This window comes from Esox lucius, chromosome 10 (assembly GCF_011004845.1).
Source record: "Esox lucius isolate fEsoLuc1 chromosome 10, fEsoLuc1.pri, whole genome shotgun sequence".
Lineage (NCBI taxonomy): Eukaryota > Metazoa > Chordata > Actinopteri > Esociformes > Esocidae > Esox > Esox lucius.
Window position 1 is genome coordinate 14,024,933 of NC_047578.1, and position 24,722 is coordinate 14,049,654.

At 41.0% G+C, this 24,722-nt stretch overlaps 2 protein-coding genes across 5 annotated transcripts in view; both read left to right on the forward strand.

Moving 5' to 3' along the window:
• The window catches only part of lin28a (lin-28 homolog A (C. elegans)), a 30,203-nt gene extending 19,426 nt beyond the window's left edge, over positions 1-10,777 (forward strand). For all 4 annotated transcript variants that reach the window (XM_020049996.2, XM_010873578.3, XM_020049995.2 and 1 more), the window contains exon 4: positions 7,616-10,777. In XM_020049996.2, the coding sequence (XP_019905555.1) occupies positions 7,616-7,838 (223 nt within the window). In that variant the 3' untranslated portion in view covers positions 7,839-10,777. The remainder of the gene's footprint in view (positions 1-7,615) is intronic.
• A 2,180-nt stretch (positions 10,778-12,957) lies between these two features.
• Positions 12,958-24,381, forward strand: pdik1l (PDLIM1 interacting kinase 1 like). Its single transcript, XM_010873445.4, has 3 exons — positions 12,958-13,056; positions 15,145-15,440; positions 20,824-24,381. The coding sequence occupies exons 2-3, from the start codon at positions 15,156-15,158 to the stop codon at positions 21,562-21,564; spliced, it is 1,026 nt and encodes a 341-aa protein (XP_010871747.1). The 5' UTR covers positions 12,958-13,056; positions 15,145-15,155; the 3' UTR covers positions 21,565-24,381.
• The last annotated feature ends 341 nt before the right edge of the window (positions 24,382-24,722 follow it).

The following is a 24,722-nucleotide window of genomic DNA, read 5'->3' on the forward strand; positions in this document are numbered from 1 at the left end:
TAATAATTTTCACAGGTTCCATAATAGTATTTTCTACGACCTTTAGAGAATTAGTCTCTTCCACTAAAGATCCAAAATATTCAATGCATGTGCCCTGACCAAGTGGTAAGGATCCAACGACATGATGCAGAGTAAATGTGTCTGTCTTACCTCGTATATAAATAAGCATGTTACAACCAGGTAGTCTATGTAAGTAGTCATTCAACCCACATAGCACCCACTACACAGCACTGTTTTGTCCTTCATCATTACAGACAGCCCGGGCGCAGTGCCAAACTCTGGTTACTAGTGGCTCTGGAGTGGCTGCCCATTGGTGGAACTCTGGAAAATGTCAATCATGTGCTGTCTATAAAATTGTGTGGTCGCCTACTTGAATGGTACTCGTCAAACAACTTTGTGGCTATTGTCGAATGTGTGGTCTTTTTCAGCTACTCAGGCTACAATATGGCTGCATAGCTATATAAGTGAGATGACTACATGGGTGGTTAAAACTACTCCAACATCCTAAGTTATAATGTACAGAGACCAAAGACAACATTTTGCACCCCAAAAAACACAGGGAGGCTCAATAGCATATTGCAGACGTGGGAAAAGCCGACCAGCATCCACCACTACTCTAGCACCCTTTGCTTGCAAGGAGAACAACACTAAGACCTTTTCTAGAATGTTTTATTAAATTGGAGAACATATTTTTGTTGAGATTTTACTTCGATGTTAGGCGGAGAAAATGTATTCATTTGCGCTGTTGTGTTACTATAAAAAAAAATCACATTTCCTCAGTTTTGGATGATTTATTAAGACTTCCCCCCCGGTTTTCATCAAAGGGCCAGTCATTTTGATGCTGTCGGCCTTGACGACTTAAACATAAGAGGGATGCAGACGTAAAGAGTGGAAAGGATCCTATCCATTTAAACCCACTGACTCCCAAAAACAACAGTGGAAATAGGGGATGCAGAAGGGGGGAAAGGATCCTATCCATTTAATTGATACCAGATGTAGGTGCCCTGAGAGAGGTCGTAGGTCATGGATGCCATGGCAACAGTGGGGTGTGGTGTGTAAATGAGGTGGGGGAAGGCAAAGCAAGAGAGGAAGAGAGGCTCGGGATCAGGGGTTAGAGGTCAGAGTGCAGTATTGAAACAAAGAGCCCCCTCTGCTCTCCTCTCTCACCCTGGCGCCCACACAATCAATAACCAACAGCCCCCCTAGGAGAGAAGGCGTGTGTGTGTGTGTGTGTGTGTGTGTGTGTAGTAGGGGGTTTGGAAGCAAAGGGCAGAGGGCCGAGGAAGGAGGGAAATGTGGGACTTATTTGATGTTCCAGGGCTTCATCTGCATTGGAGTGAATGCTATCACAAAATAACCGACTACTGCTTATATTCACATAAGTCATCCAGTAGTGAGTGCCTACATGTTTGTAGTCATTGGTCCTGGCCCGTGGGAACCAAACATCCCTGGCTCCCCAAGCCACGCGCTCTACTAACTGCTACATTGGACAGGGTATTAATATGAATCGACATCATATGAAATTAGATTTCCTCATTGATCTACCCAAAATAGTGTTTTAAATATGTTTTTACTAAAGGCCATTCATTGCATACTGCTGTAAATTTCTGTTCAACTTACCTTCCATCTCTAACGAACCTAACGCTGTGTTTTCTTGACCACCCACAGCTAGTGTCTAGTGTACAGCGTTTCATCTCGCTTAATTGCTAGACCCAAGGCCTTAGGTGATCAGAGACTGGAAGGAACCGATAGTAAAGGTCAAAGAATAAAGAGTAAATAGTACAAGAAATAGGGTAACTTTGTGTTTCTGTTGAAAAGCCTGGCTCTCAATGATCTATCATTTAGACACTGTGGCAATACCCTTTTGGGCAGTGCAGGTGGAAAAGGCACAGAAAGACAAATATGGACAGCTTCTACAACAATAGAAGTCCCCAGCACCAGTCAACAAAGGCTGCGTCTGCCAGTACAGCCCGTGTTTGACCCTCTCAGCCAGGAATGAGGCCATGCTTAGCACCATTCGGCACAACAACAATGCAAGGGGCAGGTGCAACGCTGATGACTGTGACTTAGAAGATGAGGTTGGTGTTGGGACAGTCAGCACTCTGCGCTACATCTACCAGGTCCAGACTCAACCAGCTACACTGAAGGTGCCTGCTCACGGTGAAGTCCTGTATCCTGTTTTTCGAAACTGGGATGAAGAACACATGGATGGTTTTCCACGGCAGATCAAAGAGATTGTGGAACACAGCCAATGGATTCACCTGAATTCTTGGATTAAAAAAAGGTGCTGGAAATAACTGAACACCTTGAACATGTCGGCATGCTCTATGTACTGAGTTGCAGCCACCTGATTCACTGTTTGGCCACATGCATGTATTAATTATTCCAATTGTAATCTTAATATGTTCAACTGGCACAGCCAGAAGAGGACTGGTCATCCCTCTGAGCCTGGGTCCTCTCTAGGTTTCTTCCTAAATTTTGGCATTCTTAGGTTTTTCCTAGCCACTGAAATTCTACACTACTGTTGTTTGCTCCTTGGGGTTTAAGCCCGGGTGTTTTGTAAAAGCACTTTGTGACATCTGCTGATGTAAAAAGGGCTTTAGAAATACTTTTGATTGATTGATTGTTAATATTGTTTTTTGAGAGCAGAGGCGTCTTTTTTCCGGAACACCCATGTAGGCCAAGTTTGTGCAGTCTTTATTACAGTTGACTCATGCAACGTCAATCATTTTGGCAGGAGAGGCCTGTAGTTCCCTTGATGTTATTCTGAGCTTCTCAGAGACTTCTATGAGCATCCTTCGGTCAGCTCTTGCACTGAATTTGGTTGGATGACCTGTAGATTGAATGTAGATTGCCAGTGGTTAGGACTTTTCTCCATTTGTAGATGATCCAAACTATAACTAGGCCACAAATAAACATTTTATGTTGTCTAGAATATAGATTTTGCCTTGTGGTTTAGGTTATAGTGCCACCAAAATGTGAATTTGTCTTTTGGTGTATGATGGGAAGCAGCCTGAAACAAAGTTTCTAAATCTAAAACAAAAATCCAGAAAATCCCATTGTATGATTTTTAAATAATTAATTTGCATTTTATTGCATGACATAAGTATTTGATCACCTACCAACCAGTAAGAATTCCGACTCTCACAGACCTGTTAGTTTTTCTTTAAGAAGCCCTCCTGTTCTCCACTCATTACCTGTATTAACTGCACCTGTTTGAACTCGTTACCTGTATAAAAGACACCTGTCCACACACTCAATCAAACAGACTCCAACCTCTCCACAATGGCCAAGACCAGAGAGCTGTGTAAGGACATCAGGGATCAAATTGTAGACCTGCACAAGGCTGGGATGGGCTACAGGACAATAGGCAAGCAGCCTGGTGAGAAGGCAACAACTGTTGGTGCAATTATTTAAAAATGGAAGAAGTTCAAGATGACGGTCAATCTCCCTTGGTCTGGGGCTCCATACAAGACCTCACCTCGTGGGGCATCAGTGATCATGAGGAAGGTAAGGGATCAGCCCAGAACTACACGGCAGGACCTGGTCAATGACCTGAAGAGAGCTGGGACCACTGTCTCAAAGAAAACCATTAGTAACACACTACGCTGTCATGGATTAAAATCCTGCTGCGCGCGCAAAGTTCCCCTGCTCAAGCCAGCGCATGTCCAGGCCCGTCAGAAGTTTGCCAATTACCATCAGGATGATCCAGAGGAGGAATGAGAGAAGGTCATGTGGTCTGATGAGACAAAAATAGAGCCTTTTGGTCTAAACTCCACTCGCCGTGTTTGGAGGAAGAAGAAAGATGAGTACAACCCCAAGAACACCATCCCAACCGTGAAGCATGGAGGTGGAAACATCATTCTTTGGGGATGCTTTTCTGCAAAGGGGACAGGACGACTGCACTGTATTGAGGGAAGGATGGATGGGGCCATGTATCGCGAGATCTTGGCCAACAACCTCCTTCCCTCAGTAAGAGCATTGAAGATGGATCGTGGCTAGGTCTTCCAGCATGACAACGACCCGAAACACAGCCAGGGCAACTAAGGAGTGGCTCCTTAAGAAGCATCTCAAGGTCCTGGAGTGGCCTAGCCAGTCTCCAGACCTGAACCCAATAGAAAATCTTTGGAGGGAGCTGAAAGTCTGTATTGCCCAGTGACAGCCCCGAAACCTGAAGGATCTGGAGAAGGTCTGTATGGAGGAGTGGGCCAAAATCCCTGCTGCAGTGTGTGCAAACCTGGTCAAGAACTACAGGAAATGTATGATCTCTGTAATTGCAAACAAAGTTTTCTGTACCAAATATTAAGTTCTGCTTTTCTGATGTATCAAATACTTATGTCATGCAATAAAATGCAAATTAATTACTTAAAAATCACACAATGTGATTTTCTGGATTTTTGATTCCGTCACTCACAGTTGAAGAGTACCTATGATAAAAATGACAGACTTCTACATGCTTTGTAAGTGGGAAAACCTGCAAAATCAGCAGTGTGTCAAATACTCTTTCTCCCCACTGTAACATGCTTTAGTCCTATGAGTGTAAGGGCTGCAGCTATTACTCGACTCAGTCAACTTATTGTACTAGTACAATCTGTTTACTACTCTTTTGGAAATGGATTAGTCACTCATATGTTGCCCCTATTACCATAAATATTGCAGAGTCTTGCGGGCAGTGTCTCAAACCTGTGACCTTCAGCTCCCCAGGTGGGTGCACTACACACTGCCCTAAATAGGGAGATTTATTTTGGAGGGGCGAGTAGTGGCCTTACCAAGGTCGCTACACTACCCCGACCAAACGGGAGAGCGTGTCCTCACGCTTTACTATACCAAGTCCCTCGCGGAGACACGCCTCTCCGATGGCCATTCAGGCCAGTCCCACTCCTGACACCAATGTAGCGTTTGGCGGGCAGTGTCTCGAACCCACGACCTTAGGATATCCCATTTGAAGGGGCGAGTAGTGGCCTTACCAAAGTCACTACAATATGTTTGGCAACTGAGCACAATAATCTATCGTATATTACCCAAAACATTTTTCATAACGGGTTCACAGATTCATTTCAAATAAGGTCTTTGTTTTGTGTAGGCTTACACCACGTCGCGGTTTTGATAACTGTAAATATCTATAGGACAAGCTTTTGAGATTTTGACACGGCTACCAAAACGCCTAGCCGGGGTAAACCTAAACGAAACAAAAACCTTCTTTTAATTCGAAAATTTTATTTACGTAAAAATGGAAACACATTTTGCCGCTTGGTGTAATAGGGATTATGAAGCGTCTATGTCAGCCTATTCCAAAACCATAAATCTAAAGGATTATTCCATAGACAACATTTATTTACATCCACTATGCTTTGGCACAAAAAGAAAGCCCACCAGTGTTTTGTGTCTGCGTGTCTAAATATATTTACTTCAAATGATACCATTTCACATGTCATTCGGTTATTGGTCAGGACTCAAATATTACAGCATGCGTCACTTATTGTAGTGCATACATATTTTCTTTGACATAATTGTTCCACTATGACTTGTAATTTGTTCCAGTGATTCAATGTGATGCCAAAGTTATATTTCGCACACTCGCCGTGCTTACTTGCAGCTGGTCCATTGATGTTCTCCGCAAAAAACGTATTGTCTAAATACTCCTGATGTATAAGGTGGCTTTTGGTCATGGTTTGGTTTGAAGTAGGCAAAGTAGATTTGTCTCAACATCAACAGTGAAGAGGCGACTCCAGGATGATGGCCGTCTAGGCAGAGTTGCAAAGAAAAAGTTATATCAGAGACTGGCCAATAAAAAGAAAAGATTAACAAAAGAACACAGACACTGGACAGAGGGAGATTGGGGGGGGGGGGGGCAGCATCCAAGAGTTGCCTCTTCACTGTTGAGACTGGTGTTTTGTGGGTACTATTTAATGAAGCTGCGAGTTGAGGAACTGTGAGACGTCTGTTTCTCAAACTAGACACATTTTTTCTTTTTCCTCTTGCTCAGTTGTGCACCAGGGCCTCCCACTCCTCTTTCTATTCTGGTTAGGGCCAGTTTGCACTGATCTGTGATGGGAGCAGTACAAAACATTGTATGAGATCTTCAGTTTCTTGGCAATTTTTCACATGGAATAGCCTTTCTCAGAACAAGAATAGACTGATGAGTTTCAGAAATAATGTATTTGTTTTTGGACATTTGCTGCTAGTTTACAGTACTCTTTATATTGCTGCTAGTTTTACAGTGTTATGTATATTATTGCTTTATTTTAAATTTTTCAAACCCACAATTGCTTATGCTTCAGATACTCGACTAGTCCACAGAAAGCCAGTTCTATTGCTTCTTTCATCAGCGCAGCAGTTTTCCGCTTTGCTAACATAATTGCAAAGGTTTTCTTATGACCAATTAGCCTTTAAAATGACAAACTGATAACGGGCCTTGGTAGGCCTATGTGGATAATCCATAAAGAAAATTATAAAAAATTACCAGTTTCCAGCTTCAATATTAATTTACAACATTTAAAATGTCTACATTGTATTTCTGATCAATTTTATGTTATTTTAATGGACATAAAATGTGCTTTTTGTTTGAAAACCAGGTCATTTATAAGTGACCCCAAACCTCTGAAGACTTCTGCTGATGATTGGCCTGTACAGATAGTGATGTTACAGTTCATTTTAAAGATTCCCTGTCCAGGCACATAATGTAGTACAATATGTATCATCCTTGTAAAAGTGTCACAACCTTAAAGTCATAACACGTAAGGGTGTAGTTTGTGAAATAGCTGCTTAAAGTGTCTCATACTAAGCCAGGGGCAGAATTTCACCAGGTCGGTTGCTGAATTAGCTTTGTTCTTGATACGCTAACGGTCAAATCGGTGGGTTAAAGCTTAGTATGAAAGGAGTCTTTTGGTTGGTTACTTTTCCTACCTGATAGGTAATCTGAGGTAACGTAATCTCTTCCAAGTCAATCATGCAATCTTGCGCTGCGCTATATCCCCTACTCATGTGACTGCCCTAATTTAGGTCAAAGGGGCATTCAACTGTGAGTTGCTGTTTTGTGTCTTTATTTGCACTCTGGCAACTAAGTTAGGAAAGACGCCTGTGTCCTTGTTGTGAGGGGTTATTGATACACTATTCAAAACGAAATTAATAACTTCACCGTGCTCAATGGGGTACCATTCGGTGCCCTTTGAGACATTGAAAAACCACCCCAGTCTTTTTGGTTGAATAGGAGCTTGAAATTCCTCCCTTTTTCTTGTGAATGTATTTAGGCATGCTATAACATAGGGGTTAAATACTTATTGACATACAGTTCAACATTTAATCTTTTGAAAGATGATCTATAAAATAATCCACTCTGAAATAATAGGATTATGAAGCAGGCCTCCTAAAATAAATGCACACATATATGCACATACACAAACATTAAAGTGCAGTAAATTAATAATTCATTCAACTCAACAGATAGGCATATACGATTAAAACTGATACTTTCAAAATATGTTACTCCTTAGTAGATGGAGATCTAAGGAAACGCAGGAATATGTGGGAGCACACTGCCCTCTGGTGGAATAAGGTGTTAACTGACTGACATTAGGTGAGTTGTTTAAAGAACCCTGCTCCCATTCTGTTCTAGATGCTATAACTGTGGAGGACCGGATCACCATGCCAAAGAATGCCAGCTACCTCCTCAGCCAAAGAAGTGCCATTTCTGCCAGAGCATCAGTCACATGGTGGCCAACTGTCCAATAAAAGCACAGCAGTCCTCCCCTGGCTCTCAGGGACCAGCATCATTGCTGAAGGAAGAGGAAGAAGAGCAGAGCCACACCCCTTTGCCTCCCAGCAAGAGCTCTGATTGATCGATTCAGGGATTCAGCCAATCAAAATGTTTCATTCGATTGCTGCTTTTGGAACAACAGGTTGTCTTTATTTATCTAATGAACAGCAAGAACATTTTACTTTTAGTGATGTGTTAGTTAAGATGGTTGGCTCAGTGTTTTAATGCACAGACAGACACTTGTCCACACTTTTTACAACTCAAATACTTTTAAAGATACTCCCTTTGTGTCTATGAAGTTATTATTTTCTGACTTAGCGAAGTGTCTTAGCTATGTAGTGAAACAATCAAAACACACTGTGGGTACAGTACAGACTGTAATAAGCCTTGTCAGTTTTTACCACTGTACATTTGTGCACTGTTTATTTAATTTTTTCAGCAGAAGCTAAATCAGAGATTGATAGCTTATTTTGATTTACCTGAGGTTTTTGTACGTGCTCTACTCTTACTGCATACAGTGTTTTTCACAAAACATTTGTTAGAAAAAGGTGAAGACAATACAATCATACAATTGAATGTACAGAAATAGATTCTGAAACTATTTTAGTCCTTATAGAATGAAATCAGTGTCTTTTTGTTTATTGAAATCTTCTTCAGGTATTATTGTTGAGTCATTGTGCATTTCTACGGCCAAGTGAATGTTTTTACCTTTTCTGCTGTATGACTGTTGGTATACCATGGTTGCTGATTGGACTGTGTACTATACAGCTTGTCATAAGTGCCATAGCCTGTTCACTTGTGTCATGGGTGGTTGCCTGTTGTCTCCTACCATGTATTATACAAAGCTTTGATTTGAGGCTATATGCAAGACCAGCGTTGATTGTATGACAGACTATCTTTCTGTCTATGCCATAGCTTTTACTATGGATGTAGACATGGCTTTCTAACATATTCTACATATCAGGGGTGTTCTCATACACTGTCCAAAGACATTACTTGTTTCTTATGGTCTCATTGTACTTTAAAACTATTTAGAAAGCTAGAGACATTACATTTGCTTTCTTGGATGGAGCTTAGAGTTACCTTTCCTTCCTGAATTTTCATGATTGACTTCTATGGTTGAGGGACTCAAGTATTGAATAGGTTGGTTGTAGGTTTGTTCTTTACTGCTCTTACACAGGAGTGGCTGGAAGACTTTACACCACTTAAATGTATATAGATATTGTTATCTTTTTTATATTGATTATTTATTCATTGTCACATACTCTGTAAACCTCTCTTCTACAGCACCCAGTTCCTTGCTAATTTCTATTTAAAGTGGAACTGGCTTTGGTTCTGGGCTCCAGAGCTTCATGGTTGTATTTAGCTAATTATGCTTTACAGTGTCTTTCGCTGTCTTTTTCAGTGGGCATTATCTCCCGTTGATTTCGTAATATATTTGTGATAAAACCAGTGCATTGATACTCTGCAAAAATCACATGTAGGAGAATGGTTATTCTTTAAAATAATCAATAGCTTATGTACCCGTATGACTGCAGAAGCCAGGGTTTAGTTTCTCTGAAATCCTAATGTTGAACTCAGGGAAAGCCCTTTAAAGAGGAGCTACTTTGAAAGGAGAGATATGTGTTTTATGTGTCTTCCCTATAGCCTATAGAATGGGTTGCCGGAAAACCCATGCAGAACATTGATTGCCAAAAAAGCCAAAAGGGCAGTGCACTATTTACACGTTACTATGACGTTAATGTAGTACAGCTAGCTATATTTAATTTTATATCCTAGTGTTGCTCTCTTCTGACTTAATTGGTGATCAAGTTGTCAGAAGGTGTAGGTATTAGAGTAGCATGATATTTCCTTTGAGACTCAGCGGTACTTCTATGGTCTCCCTCTGGAAGTGGCACACAATAAATCTGAAGCACCTAACCATCTACCTCCCCCTTTTGGTGGTTATTGTACATATACGGCTTCGTCACAATATTAATATAATGTTGTTTATTTCAGTGTTTGATTTGCATGGTAGTCAGTAGTTAGAGTAGAGCAGAGTATAGACAAAGCATGTTTATGGCCTTTCAATTGCTTTTGTTGATAGGCTATTAACATCTACCATTTAATGACACAGTTATATTGGTTTGAGCCAACTATTTTTCCCCTTCTTGTATTTAGTCTTTTACACCTAATTTCCAGAGCGCAGACAAATAGTCTACTCTTCTTATTTCATTTAGAATGCATTGGTGGTGGATTTTATTTAATTTTTATTATTATATGAGAATGAGACAGTAATGCCTTGTTAAGAATCTATACAAGTCTACCTCAGGATGTTTTTGAAAATGTGTATAATGGACAATGACTGAGTTTTTTTTTGGATCCAGATCGATTTGTCCATTCATTTTGTGAGATTGGTTTTGAATGATTCCTTTGTTTGCTTTTATAGATTTTTGTTTATTTGAATGATTTCTTTGTTAGAATTTGCAATGCAATGTGTTCTACCTCCCACAGAAATGCTGTTTCCGTTTTTTGTTGCTTTTCTTTTATTATTATACATTATCTGAACCAATACATCAAATACATATTTGTATTATTCTATGTGTTGATATTGTTTTGTATGTATAACATTATAATAGCCAAAGGAGAATATTGTTCAAAAGTTACTGGGGGTATGTGACAACAGTGCCTCTTGAACAAACCACCTTATCTGTACTTACCAGGACAGGCAAACGCCCTAACAACTACAAGAACAGCCCTCCGCAAAGGAAAAAAAACAAGGTGTCTTTTTTTGTTTATGTAGGCGTATGACACCAGGCATGTGACACTACACCTACTTAAAAAAGTGTAAAATATAGTCATATACCAAGACTTATTTTCTGTAAGCATCAGTTTAATTTTGTTACAAATCTACCTCTTTTGATACACAGTGATGTGGTCAAACATGGCGGTTTGTTAAAGCTTTGGTTATGTAGTACTTTCTCAGGAGTTGAAAGCATGGTTTACTGACATGTCTGGGAGCTCCATGGGGCAATGCGTTTCTGCCAAGCATTTCACGGGGTAAGGGGGTGGCATAGTTAGCAAGAATTTCATTGTCTAGTTGTGTTCTAGTGTCAGCCTCAGGCAATTTGAGTGCCTGCAAAATTAAATTAGAATGTCAGTCGAATAAACACGTTGTGAAACATGCTGATCTGTCTGATTTTGCTGGTGAGATGTGTGGGAACAAACAGTATGGCTTGGCGCAGCAGCTTAGTAGTTGCTTATCAGACCATGACAATTGGATATCACAAAATTAGGAATGGCAGAAACAATGCAGGGAGGTTGGGGGTGACAGTATATTAAAAAAAAAATCAGAATATTAGTTTCCTTCTAAATTAATAGTCCCTTTTACTTATTTTTTCTAATTCCCAGTTAGGCTTAAACTTGAAAACAACAGCCCTGATATTTTACCATACTGTTTATTAGAACAAAGAATGTAGCTATATTGACTGTTAAAATAAAACGGAATATCTGAATGTGGCACAGTTCTGGCCTATAACTCAATGACGAAATGTACAAGATGTATTACAAACGAGATGAGTAGACGACTTCGTTGTAGTGTTGACATGTGCATCACTCACTCACTCACCTATTAATAAACATGATTTATGACACACTGGTATGAGGGTCTGTCTCTTTTTTTTTTAAGGGAGAACATCCTTCAATTATCCTCTTAACAGGTAATATTACAAGTTGTCAATTGGAATGGCTAAACATTAAACAAATGTAGTTTGTCTCTAGCTTCAATGGTTTAAGACCAAGACCCTCGTGAAAGGACAGCTTGCACCCCGGCCCGACGTGACCCCGCTACGCCAGTGAGTGTACCTGATGTTAAATGGCTAACCAGTTACCCAGTGGGGCAATTGTAAGATGCTTCGTGTGTCAGTATTTTTAGAGGACCGCTGGACAGCGGAGTATACTATTTTCAGTAGTATGTAACCGCGAAAAACGTCTCATAATTTCAGTGCAGTGTTTAAGTAGAGGGGTTGCAGTGGATTCATCGACTCCGATTTGTAAATACAGCACACTTCTCCCAAAACAGTATTACACTTTAATTTTCCTCTATTTGTGACTGCAACGTTGTAAATTAACACACGTAAATAACAACTATTCGGGAAAAATAAATTAGAAAGGAAAACAGTCAGTGGTAAATCACAATAACCACGTGGTGAGACGTTTTTGAAATGTAACATCCAATAGTAATCTTAGCACGAGCAGCCCGCAATATTCAAACCTTTTTAAATACCATACTTTCGAGACCTTCAAGGAGGCGTGACGAGATTTGGAGTTCGCGAGACTACTATTTATTGTGGCGTTTGTAGATGAGTCAGTTACGATCCTCCTCCTACCACGGTCAATGCCCGAATTGCATGCTACAAGCAGTTATTAGAAAAGAGCAGTTGTATTTTATACGAACCGTTTTGATGAAAAGTTAGACCCTTCCATTGTTTGTTAATACCTCCAAATATATAAATGGAATAGTTAACCTAATAATACATTTTCGGTTTTCAGTGTCGTTTCATTCAAAATCATGAATTTACTGTAAGGTTTATTTAGTGAAATGTAATGGTAATCCCACATTGTGTCACTTTAGACTAGAGCAAACCAACTGTATAATTCAGATGGGTGGGTGACCAGAAAACCAATACAGATTAACGAAACAATACATCTCACGATTACTTAATTATACAAAACAAAAGCACAAAAATTATCAAAGATCTACAAGCTATCCTACTTATTTCATATGTGAATGATGTCGTTACTATTCTCTTCACTCCCGGTCAATTTTGGCAAACCACTATAGCCAAGCGCGTGCGCCGAATTCGAAAATGAATATAATTTATTCTTTATTCCTATTTTTAATGGTGGACATTCTTGGAATGGCCGGGAGCCAACACGTGACACAAACTGTAGGGAGGGAGTTGGCAGGTTAAGAATCCAAAGGAATAAATGTCAAACTCCTGAATGCAATGAAAGGGAACATCTATTTTCCCTTTCTGTGAACGACTCCCAAATAAGTGAAAGGAGGGGGGCAGTATTTCCCCCTTTCTCGCGTTTAGCAGAGAGTTCCAGCGCACCTTCTCTTTTGTCTGTGTTGTTTTGGGAACGAGTCAAGCAAGCGGGCACGCGCTGTTGAGGGGTACCGGAGCAGCAGGTTCGCGATCTCACGGCACATACGGACCTCATTCCTCTGCGCGAGCACCGCGGAGCCTGTTTAATGTGTAGCTAGTGAAAGTGAGAAAGACAGCAACAAATGAATCAGTGAGAGAAGACGAAAACAGGTAAACGTGTACAGTAGCTTGTTACATATAACCTACCTATAGTCTTTGTTTCCATTCCTCAGTTTCGGTAGAAGCCAGTTCTTTTGTCTGGTGGTGCGACATGGTGTTTGGTGGTGTGCGCAGGTGTGTGGGACTAGCTAGTTAGCCCGATGTGCTAACGTTGAGTCCGCACAAGGAGGACAATACATGTGTCCCAATTTGAACTAGCTAGCTACCAATCTTACGTAAGGATAGTACTGATCTAGCTAACGTTAGCAGTTAGCTAACTTTTCATTATTATTATGGCAACATATCTAGCTAACTAGTTTGATATAATTTGGTTACGTGCATGTAGCTAGTTATCTAAGATTCCAATAAGCTACTAACGTTAATGCAGCATTTATAGCCAGCATTTCTTCGTAGCCAAGCAGCTACATTTTCGCTTCCGTGTGAGGTATAGAGAAGTATTGTACGTAGCTAGCTAATTCCCTCAATGTCAGGAGCTTGCTTAACTAGTTAAGTATGAAACATTAGGTTGTGTCCTTAAAATTTGGGCACGGGATTATGGACATGACAGCGTCAACTTTCATTTTTCCAATTCTGACAGCTGTCTGGCATGCATGTGCAATTGTATACGCGCAAGTACCAGGTCAGAGTTGTGGGGGGCTCAGCTGATTTGTTTACATTTCGCTAGCTTGGTTTTAACATTTCCTCTATTGCAGGAAGCCAACTGTCTAGGACATTTAAAGTGAACCTGACAAAGTGTGAACTAATTTGACACATACAAATAACTTCAAATAAACGAAACATACACGTATTTAGCTAAACATGAAACAAAATATACAAATCACAGTTCATTCTACAGTAATTTGAACAACAATTTCATGGAATAAACTGTTCATTGTTGTTAGTTTAAAGGATGTTTCCTGTTATACACCCTAATATTTCTTGGTAGTAGTATATTCGGCACAGCCAGAAGAGGACTGGTCACCCCTCTGACCCTAGGTCCTCTCTAGGTTTCTTCCTAAAATTCGGCCTTCTTAGGGAGTTTTTCCTAGCCACTGAAATCCAACACTACTGTTTGCTCCTTGGGGTTTAAGGCCGGGTGTCTCTGTAAAGCACTTTGTGACCACTGCTGTTGTAAAAAGGGCTTTATAAATACATTTGATTGATTGATAGTATAACCAATAATAGTATCAGGTTGAAAATCAAAGACTGGTACCTCGTTTCCTGCCTCCAGCTTTTCGATTAGTTAAAATTACAGAAATTGGAACAGAAATTGACAAAAGCAATGGTGAAAATATCAGCACAATCTAATTACCCCGGGCAATGCAAATAAGTCATTCGTAATGTCACTAATAGGCTAGGTTATGCATATAGCTAAGTTTTTGGCAAACTAGCTAGAGGGAGGATGTCATTGGTGAAGTTTGGTTTCCCATGCATATGTTTTCTGCGTAGGTACAGTTAAAGATGTAGGTGTGTTTTGGTTAGCTAACAAGAAATGTGAATCATTTTAGTAACTAGATGTGACGCAAGCTTTTGCACTTGATGTGAAACATTAAAAACCACAAATTAGACATGGTCAAAATGTAAGGTTACGAACACTTTTTGTCACTTTAAAAGTGCTCTCCTGTCACAAGATTCCTCCACCGGAATTGCCATGGTCCTCCAAAACAACTTTGTTCTAAAAAGTTGATCTCATCTTGTCTAAAAGCAACCTAACGATCTCTCAGACATATCAATGCAAATCACAATCATACTCAAATTGATGTTCAGGTGTGCAGCAAAATCACTCTCTTTTGTCTTCTTAACCAATTATGGCAAACACTTTAACCAAGTAATGTTGTGAATCCCTGGACTACAGTTGTAGTACTTTGGACTACAGTACTTTACCTCATTGGGTACATTTTTGACTAGACTGGGCCTGGCCTTGATGCTGGTTAATATGGAAAGTGGGGTGGTCAATTGAGTAGCTTAAAAGCGTCTGGGTTAAATTCTCAGTCTGTTCTGCTTTGTGCTGACCTCAACTAGCTCTTAACATCAACCACATCTTAACAGTACCTCCGTTAACCATGTCACCCCCGTCCTCTTCATCCCCTCCCTCCGCAGCGAGGAAGAGGATGGTGAGCAGCCAGCCGAAGTACGAGCTGATTCAGGAGGTGGGACGCGGCAGCTACGGCGTGGTGTACGAGGCAGTGGTGAAACGTACCGGGGCCCGAATGGCCGTGAAGAAGATTCGCTGCCACAGCCCGGAGAACGTAGAGCTGGCCCTCAGGGAGTTCTGGGCCCTGAGCAGTATACAGAGTCAGCATCCCAATGTCATCCACTTGGAAGAGTGTGTCCTGCAGAGAGATGACCTGGCCCAAAGAATGAGCCATGGGTCCAGCTCTCCACTGTACCTAGAGGTAATGCACTTCAGATGAGTAGACTGATAGGAGAGCTCGCCGGGGGCCAGCTGTCGTTATCGGTGGCGGCGTCTCATTCTATACCTGCAGGTTCGGCGTTCACTTTGTCATGTTTGTAGGTTAATGGGGTTGCATGTGTGGAGAGACTAATCTGGCATACAGGAGAGTGTTTAAGCAATTGGGTGTATTTTAAATATGTTCTAGTTAGCGAGTACTGCTGTCATTGGTTGGGGATCAATGCATCATCTTAAGAAAAATAATTTAAATACAATAAATCAGTATTTCGAACTTTATGTTCTTCGTCATTAGATGCATTGTAATTTAGGTTATGTCGTGAAACCCATTATAGGCTAAATCACATAGAATAGAATAAGTCACTAGAGGAATCACATCCTGAGTGTATTTGTTTAAAGACCGCAGTCTGACGGAACCTCAGGCCTGGATATGTTCTTGCAGTGACAGGGCTGGAACTTATTATTCAACACCTTAAAGCTCTGTCTTGCAGATGTGGTTCAGCATCTTGGCGGCCTAGGAGGAAGTTGGGGAGGAAGTGGTCAGATCAGATGGGAAAGGTATCTGATTGGATGTTGGCATTTAGAATATTAGTGGCATGTTTACTTTTTGAAGTGCTGTGTAATATATAGATGACACATGTCTAGATACATTCAGCACAACAAGAAATTGAGAACAAGACTGGGTAACTGAGGGTGCTTGTTGACTGGCGCACATCCTATTGAGAAATAAAAGTGTATTCGTCTTTATTTATGACTCACAGTTGCCATTAGTGATGTGATGTTTACTGCACTGCTACATTCCATGAGATTTCAGAAAAGTTTTAACATTGGGGCTTAACATTCATATTTTAATAGTTACAGAACATTTGAGAACATTTTGGAGTAGGTCTGCATGACCCCTGCTGTACAATACATTGTGAAAATGTGTGTAAACATGCTTAAACCTTCTAAACCAACTGCAATTACATGATAATCTTCTTGTTAATGTTTGATTGATGGCGTTTTACAACAACAGAAGTATTTCAAAAAAAAAAAAAAAAATACCAACAGTGTAGACATTTTCCAGTATTACATTTAAATGTCATTTATTTTGGTTTGGAGTGTTTAAGTGTTTTATACCATGCTTAGACATGCTGAATCCCATATAAACCCCTCCTCACTCTACCTTTGGCTCTCTATTACTACGTTCATGCGGGCCTCTGCCATTTGAATAAATGTTCCATTTGCTGAGAGAGTGAAAACCATCAAGGGTGTTGGGGCTAATTAGAACCTCCAGTGGCTGCTTCAAGCAAGGGTGCAACGATGCAGCCAAATATCTATCAAATTCCTCTTTTCAGAAATGCTTGAAATATGCCTGGGTTACAAATAATTTTTTCCTAGTTGAAAGCTTTAGCACCTTTTTTGCTAAAGCATACTTTACCTTTAACTAAATTATACTGAACAAAAATGGCACATGTAACAGTTTGAATGGTTTTACTGAGTTGCTAGCTGGTACATTTGGAACAGGGATTCATTTGTAAAGAGCACACTTCTCCAGCGTTCCAGTGGCCATTAAAGGTCAGTCTTCCCCACTGACATCAGTTACGATGCTAGACTGCAGTCATGTCTAAACCCTGGTGAGGACAAGGAGCGCACCGATGAGTTCCGCTGAGACAGTTTCTAATAGTTTGTTTGAAAACTTTGGTTGTGCAAACCTGTAGCTTCATAATTTCTCTGGGTGGCTGGTCTTAGATGATCCCCCAGGTAAAGAAGATGGATTTGGAAGTCCTGGGCTGGCGTGGTTACACGTAGTCTAGTTGTGAGGCTGATTGGAAGTATTGTCAAATGTTTGAAAAGAATAGGCATTCCATTGCCAGTGCATGTTTAACTTCACATTTGAGCCTTGTTGGCTTAGGTCTGCAAATGTTTTTACTACTGCGGTTTTGGAGCATAGCTGGAATTAAACTGTGTTATGCAGTAAATATTTGGCTATTGTGTGTGGGTGTGTCCTTGTGTGTCTCGATGTTGTCAGGTGATTTTTTTTTTTTAAAGGGGGTATCTCAACTCATTGAGTTGGGTCTAGGGAGACTCCTCATTCAGCCTGTCTAGAGTCTGTCACTATGCCTATTCCAATCCCTCCTTCCTGGCTCACTGAGAATTTTAAGGGCCTGGCAGCAACTGATTACAGTCTCTCTGCTACACGTGGGCTATTGAGACAGATACACAGTACACTGTCCAACCACTCTACAAGCTTGTTAAATAGTCCAGCGTGTGGGGCTTGGCTGCATTCCCAGAGTCTTTTGTTCCAACCGAGTCTCTTTCTTTCCTGTAATGTCCCAGTGTTCTGCTGTTGCTTATGGGGAGGAAACATGATGATAGGATGGTGTGTTTCTATTGGTGAAACAATGATAATGGGCCACTGAGGCCGGGGGCAGTATTATCTGACCTGTAATGCTAGTGGATTATTTGGACCTATTAGGAACTGGATGCTCTGACTGGCCGTTTTGTGTACTGACTGGTTGTCCCTAAGTGGGGGTGCTGTTGGGATTGTCAGGCATTGGGCTCTCTAATTCAAAAACTGTTCTCAAATCTTTAGTGGGAGATGATCTGTTTCCATCTGGTCAGCTGTAGGCATGAGACAGTGCGTGTGTATGAAACAACCCCAATTCCTTTAACTGAAGCACTTTAAGATTAGATCATTTACAATGATTACACAAAGAGCCAGTAAGACAGACAACTCCAAAGCGCCCCTCTGTCTGACAACTCACAAAGACTTCATTCAAAGGCGTGACTACACAAAATTTTGCTTTTTTCCCCCCACGAGGAATATAATATAATGATAATAACTAAGTATTTTTGTTCTCACATCTTAGTTGATCAATAATTGTGACTGCCACAATGTGTTTATTTTACATAATCAATTTCTGTGTTTTTCATATAGATCGGTTGGGTTTGCGGTTCTGCTAAAAATGGCATTGGATGTTTTCTTTGTAATTTCCCTGTATTTTCCCAGTTAGTTTTCCTCTAAAATGTGATAGGAATTAATTGACACAGAGGCTGTAGGCTTTTTCAGCATTCTTTATTTTAAATGTTTTGCTATACTCAGTTTGGATTTGAAATTAAACAATTACCTTGAGGTTGAAGTATAGATTTTCAGGGTATATTAAAAAGTATTGGGACGGTCATTATTTGTGCAGGCATATGAGCACTGTCAGCACTATTCAGACAGGGAATATATATTATATATACTTTTTTAATTTTTATAATTAAAACCAATATTTAAACAAATAGTCTAAAATAGAGGCTGAGCATGTAAACCTTATAGTAATTGTTTGATTTCGAGTTCATTTCTACTTATACATAGAACTTTAAATGCTGGATTGTAGTAGAAAGAGGTGTGTTTCAGCAGCATCTTCATTGGCTGAGCTGTTATGTTGAGGAACCATTGCAGCATGTATCAGGGAGAAGGGCTGTATGGTGTTTGTCTGAGTGTGGAGGGGAGCAGGAAACCGGAGAGATGGCAAAACGTCAACTCATGCTTACCTGGTGACTAAGTGTCTTATCTCAGTCAGGTGTGTGTCTGTGTCTAACAGTGTCATATCTCAGTCAGGTGTGTGTCTGTGTCTAACAGTGTCCTATCTCAGTCAGGTGTAGGGCTGTTAAAATTCCTCAAAAATGACGTTAGAATATTCCCTCTAAAAAACACATAATATTCGAACCATTCGAACATCTGGTTGCGCATGCGCATTTTGTCAATAACCGGACAAATTAATACAAAGAGACATAAATAGACTACCTATACAAGTAGTTAAGTTTAAACATATTTGACAACGTATTACCTACACAAAAACAAGTAAATCAAATGATGACCAAGACCGCAGACCTCACGTTCGCTCGCTCAAGCACTTTCTCTCTCTCGCCCTCACGCTCTCTGCGCAATAATGGTTTCAAATGAACAACAATAAACACATTTTGAATGCTGATCAAGAGTTTTGTGCAAGCAATATAAGGTTGCGACTATTGTCCCAAATATAGCATGCTTCATTCAGTGATTGAAACAACATTAATTGAAGTTTCACAGTTGTAGAGTATCCAGTAGAAGTAGACGAATATCTTTCAAACTAACCTTTGTTGAGCTGAAATGAAGACAGATTCAGCAACTGCATGGCCTATTTCTTGCTAAAAATGTTTTCAGAAACATGTTTCAGTGAACTATTTTTGTAAAATATGAGATCGTATTCTCAACGAGCCGCCATGACACTGTTGAAATTCTCGAGTAACCAGACCCACATCACGCGTTCATCCAATCAGCTGCTGGTCAGGGGCGTGGAGCATCAACCATGGCTGTATGACGTCGCGACACCACGCTTCAGTTGTGTCGGACATATGGATCTGTACCGTCAGGCGCGCTAGCGCGCCCACTCGCAAAGCAGACAGCCAGACAACCTCTGCTACCGCGAATGTTTTTTCCAATTATTTTTTTTTCCGAATATTAATATTCACCTTCAAAATTCGTTTTTTTAAAAACTATTCGAATTTAGAATTTTCGTTGACAGCCCTAGTCAGATGTGTTTCTGTGTCTAACAGTGTCCTATCTCAGTCTGGTGTGTGACTGTGTATAACAGTGTCCTATCTCAGTCAGTTGTGTGACTGTGTCTAACAGTGTCCTATCTCAGTCTGGTGTGTGACTGTGTCTAACAGTGTCCTATCTCAGTCTGGTGTGTGACTGTGTCTAACAGTGTCCTATCTCAGTCTGGTGTGTGACTGTGTCTAACAGTGTCCTATCTCAGTCTGGTGTGTGTCTGTGTCAACAGTGTCCTATCTCAGTCAGGTGTGTGTCTGTGTCAACAGTGTCCTATCTCAGTCAGGTGTGTGTCTGTTTGATTGCATAGTAGCTGTAATTCTTCATCAAAGCAAAATAAGCGTATTAATGTATTTAGCAAACTCTTGGCTACTTGTTTTCTTCCCTTCCAACTTTCTCTTGAACTTTTAGTTCTATCATCTATAGATTACCCAGATATCTCCTAATAACTTACTTGTCAGCCTAGTGATTACATTGTGAATGGATGACAACCCCTACAACAAGCTTTATGCACCAATTTTTGAATTGTTTCAATATCATTTTAACCTAAATCCAATTTATATTTAAATGTTAAGGAATATGTTAAAATGTTCTCACCCCTAATCTATGGACATTTGCTAGTACTTATGCTAATATTGTGAGCCTTCTGGTAATGGATGCCCAATTGGCTCCCAGTTTAATAAAAAATACAACTTTGATGTGATTTTTTGAGAATGTGGATAAGGTCAGCCTCCCTGCCTAGTGGTATAGGACCCGCCCGGATACTATACCATTAATACTGATGCCTTCTGTCTTTATTTCTACTCAGCTGGTGGAGACATCTCTGAAGGGAGAGATCACCTTTGACCCCTGCTGTGCCTACTACCTGTGGTTTGTCATGGACTTCTGTGACGGAGGAGACATGAACGCCTACCTGTTGTCCCGGAAACCGAGCCGCAAGACCAACACCAGCTTCATGCTGCAGTTAGGAAGCGCCCTGGCGTTCCTCCATCGCAACCAGATCATCCACAGAGACCTCAAGCCTGACAACATTCTCATCTCCCAGGGAAGGACTTTGGCGGGAACCCCTGAGCCCACCCTGAAGGTGGCCGACTTCGGCCTGTCCAAGGTCTGCTCGACGTCCGGCCTCAACCCCGAAGAGCCAGCCTCCGTCAACAAGTGTTTCCTCTCCACGGCTTGCGGCACAGACTTCTACATGGCTCCCGAGGTGTGGGAGGGCCACTACACGGCTAAAGCTGACATCTTTGCCCTGGGCATCATCATCTGGGCCATGGTCGAGCGGATAACATTTGTGGACGTGGAGACCCAGAAGGAGCTCCTGGGGAGCTATGTGCAGCAGGGGGAGGAGATTGTGCCCCTCGGGGAGGCGCTCCTAGAGAACCCAAAGATGGAGCTGCTGATCCCGGCTCGGAAGAAGAGCATGAACGCGGGCATGAAACAGCTGATCAGAGAGATGCTGTCGTTCAACCCTCAGGAGAGGCCTGACGCCTTTGAACTTGAGCTCCGTCTGGTCCGGATCGCGTGCAGGGAGCTCGACTGGGACACGTGATAACGGCGGATCGCAGTAGAGGATCCCACGGGACTTGTAGTCACAACGTCAAGCGCATGTGTCTAGGCCTAATTCACCGCTCTCAGTGTAGGCGGTAGGGGCCATGCAATGGGAGTTTTGTTTTTTTCTTTTCAAGGGAAAAATTAATAGGTTGCAAAGGTTTTGGCTTTGCGGTTTGTTGTTGGATCTGATGAACTGGTAAACCTAGCTGAACAGTTTGAGAGCCAGTCTGTACTTTTTCTTTTGAATATTATCATAGCAAGGCTGTCCATAAGCACATCCAATTGTCTCAGAATGGCGAGAGGCGCTGCTAGCTACTCCACTACTACTGCTTTAAGCTAACCTGTCAGACGTGGCCTCTCATTGGTAGCTTGCCTGCAAATACCACCCCAGACTCGGTGCTAATAATCATTCTTCGGATGCAACTTATGATACAGGTAGAAGGCATCCTGTGACGATACTGGATGCAGTTCTACACCAAGGGCCAATTTATATACACAAACAAAAAGACGGACCTCAGTGATCGTAAACTGTGCATGGCTGGTTCAGCCAGTACGCTGACCACATCCTGCTCTTCCCCAACTACAAACGCATGCACACTTCCCACCGCTCAGGTAAAAACTTGTTGGGATTTGTAGACTAACTGCTGTTTCAAGAGAGCGCAACGTGACACGTCACTCTTTATTTGACCCTGTCCCTTAGCCAACTATAGGAGTCAGGTCTGTGAGAGCAGATAAGGCCTTGGGATGACAGCCCAGTGGAGAGTCACACAACCTAACGTAAAACTGGTGAGCCATTTAATCAGTGTGTCATGATTGGCCTGGAATGAAAATAATTTGAGGAATAGAACAGTGTTAGGAATGCAAGCTAAAAGGGCCCTCGACACAACAAGCATGTTATTCTAAACCCTTAAAGGGATCTCTGTTCCCGCTCCAAACAAACATGTATTTAGCTGAAGCGCTGTTGTTCTGCTCGCCTTCTCATAATAGAGAGTGTAATGAATTGACTTGAATTCTCACAACTGATGCTGACTTCAGATCTGAATGAAACCTGTGTGAGCAGAGTGGATAGGTGTAAGACGTTAGTGGCAACACTTGAAGACAAATGCACTTTTATTTTTTTATTTTCCCACTCTCTGTAACTTTACCTTGCTGTTAGTATGGTTTACCTTGAAAAGCTTTGGGAAGTCTGCTTGGAGTTATTTCACCACGTCCAGTGTTTCCTAAGGGTCCGGCAGGATGCATTGTCGGACAGTAAACGAGGAGTGCGTGCAGTGCCCCTCCGCGAACACACACACACACACACAGGCATATTGTCAGCAAACAAAGTTTGCTTATGCATGCAGTGGCCCTCACCTTGAGAGAGCAAGAGGGAGATAGACACCAGCAACATGGCACACACAATCTTCCCTGAACCCAAAGGATCTCTGGTTGTTAATACATAACACCGGTTTGTGTTTAACCTGATATACTCTCACTGTATCCACTCACTGTGTCAGCTATTCCCGAACACATGCAGGCATGCATACAAATGCACACACACACACCACTCTGTTTCCCTGGGTTCTGCTGGATCGTACCAGTAATCCCTTTTTCCACGCTTCATCCCAACACACGTACTAAGCCTATTAGGTTATTGACGTGGTTGGCAGAGGTACAGGATGGCTCTCTGTTGGGGCCGCACACTCACCTTGCAGTTCATAATTTGTGCACTTCGAAACAGTTTTGAAAACCAAACTGTTATCTATATCAAATTGATACTGAGAGTTTTTTTGTCATTGACACATTTTAAACAGGGGCAAGGATTTTATATGACCTGGCTTTAGCCAACATTAAGATGCTTTGGTGTCTTTTAAATGTCTTCCATTGCCAAAATGTTATTTGTCCTCCCTGAGATGTATTTTTAATTTATGCCTTATTTTAATATCTCCTCCCTCACAATAGCACTGCATTGTTAAATTTTTGAGCCAGCCATTTCAATATGTTGGCTTTGTGGTTCTTCTTATAATTCCAAATTGGGTTCCCCATCTTCTGAGAACTGGAGGCCTGAATGAAGAGAGACAGCTACTTTGATTTGTGTTAATCAGACTTATTTGCACATGTGTATATACTGTACATGACTTTACTACAGACCCTAAAGAAGGTGGTTCATGAACATATGACTGTGGATTATTATGCTCTGTTTTCAAGGGCCTTAACATTGAGTTGTATATTTGCTGTGATGGGTTTGATCTTTTTCAACAGTTTCTTCAGCTTTCATTATTTTCTTATGTCCTAAACTGAAGTGTGTTATAATTACTGTTGGATACAGTGTTTGTGTGCTGGTGGTGATTATTGTCTTCATTGGCCGAATGTAGATCAACAACTCAACATCTTTGCAGCTTTTGTTGTGGCTTGCTTTGGAAGTAAACCGCTCATTACCCTAAATGTAATCCTACCGGACTCATTAGATGTCACCTTTTGGAAAATATGCTTACCAAATGGCACCCTTTGGCCTAGATAATGCACTGCACTTCAGGCTTTGGTCAAAAGTAATACAGGTATTTAGGAAAAAGCATCCCATTTGGTGTATAGATATCATAATTGCCCTATTCAGATTAGGATTGCAAAAAGAACCTCATGAAATAAAGTTACAAACCCCAATTACCAGTGTACATTAAAACCAGGTGTATGGGTGGGCTGAAACTTTTATATGAACAATATTCCCTTTGTATGTCCTTGTCAGATATTTTGAAGAGATTAAATTTATGGGGGAAAAATGCTGTAATAAATGTAATTCATTGTTGAATTGATGGCTTTATAAATGTAAAAAAACCAATAAAATGTGAAATTTAAAATGTTTGTAACAGTTATTTCGTATGTAACAAAATCCTGTTACGTTTCTGCAATTGTTAATGCTCAAATTCTGTTTTTTTTATACTGATTGTCCAAAGTTAGAAGTGACCAAATCCAGCCAAAGTTACAAGTGAGTGTTAGAATGTAGTCATTAGTGGATATGGCTACACTGCTATTATAGTAGTAATTATTGTATGTGGGGTGTTGTGCTGGCTGATTGGTTGTGCTTGCGCTTCTACTCTATGTGGCAAAATTAATACTGTGTTTAGAGTTAGCCACAGTAAGAAACAAGTGGCATCGTTTACTAAGTCACAAGTCAATGTG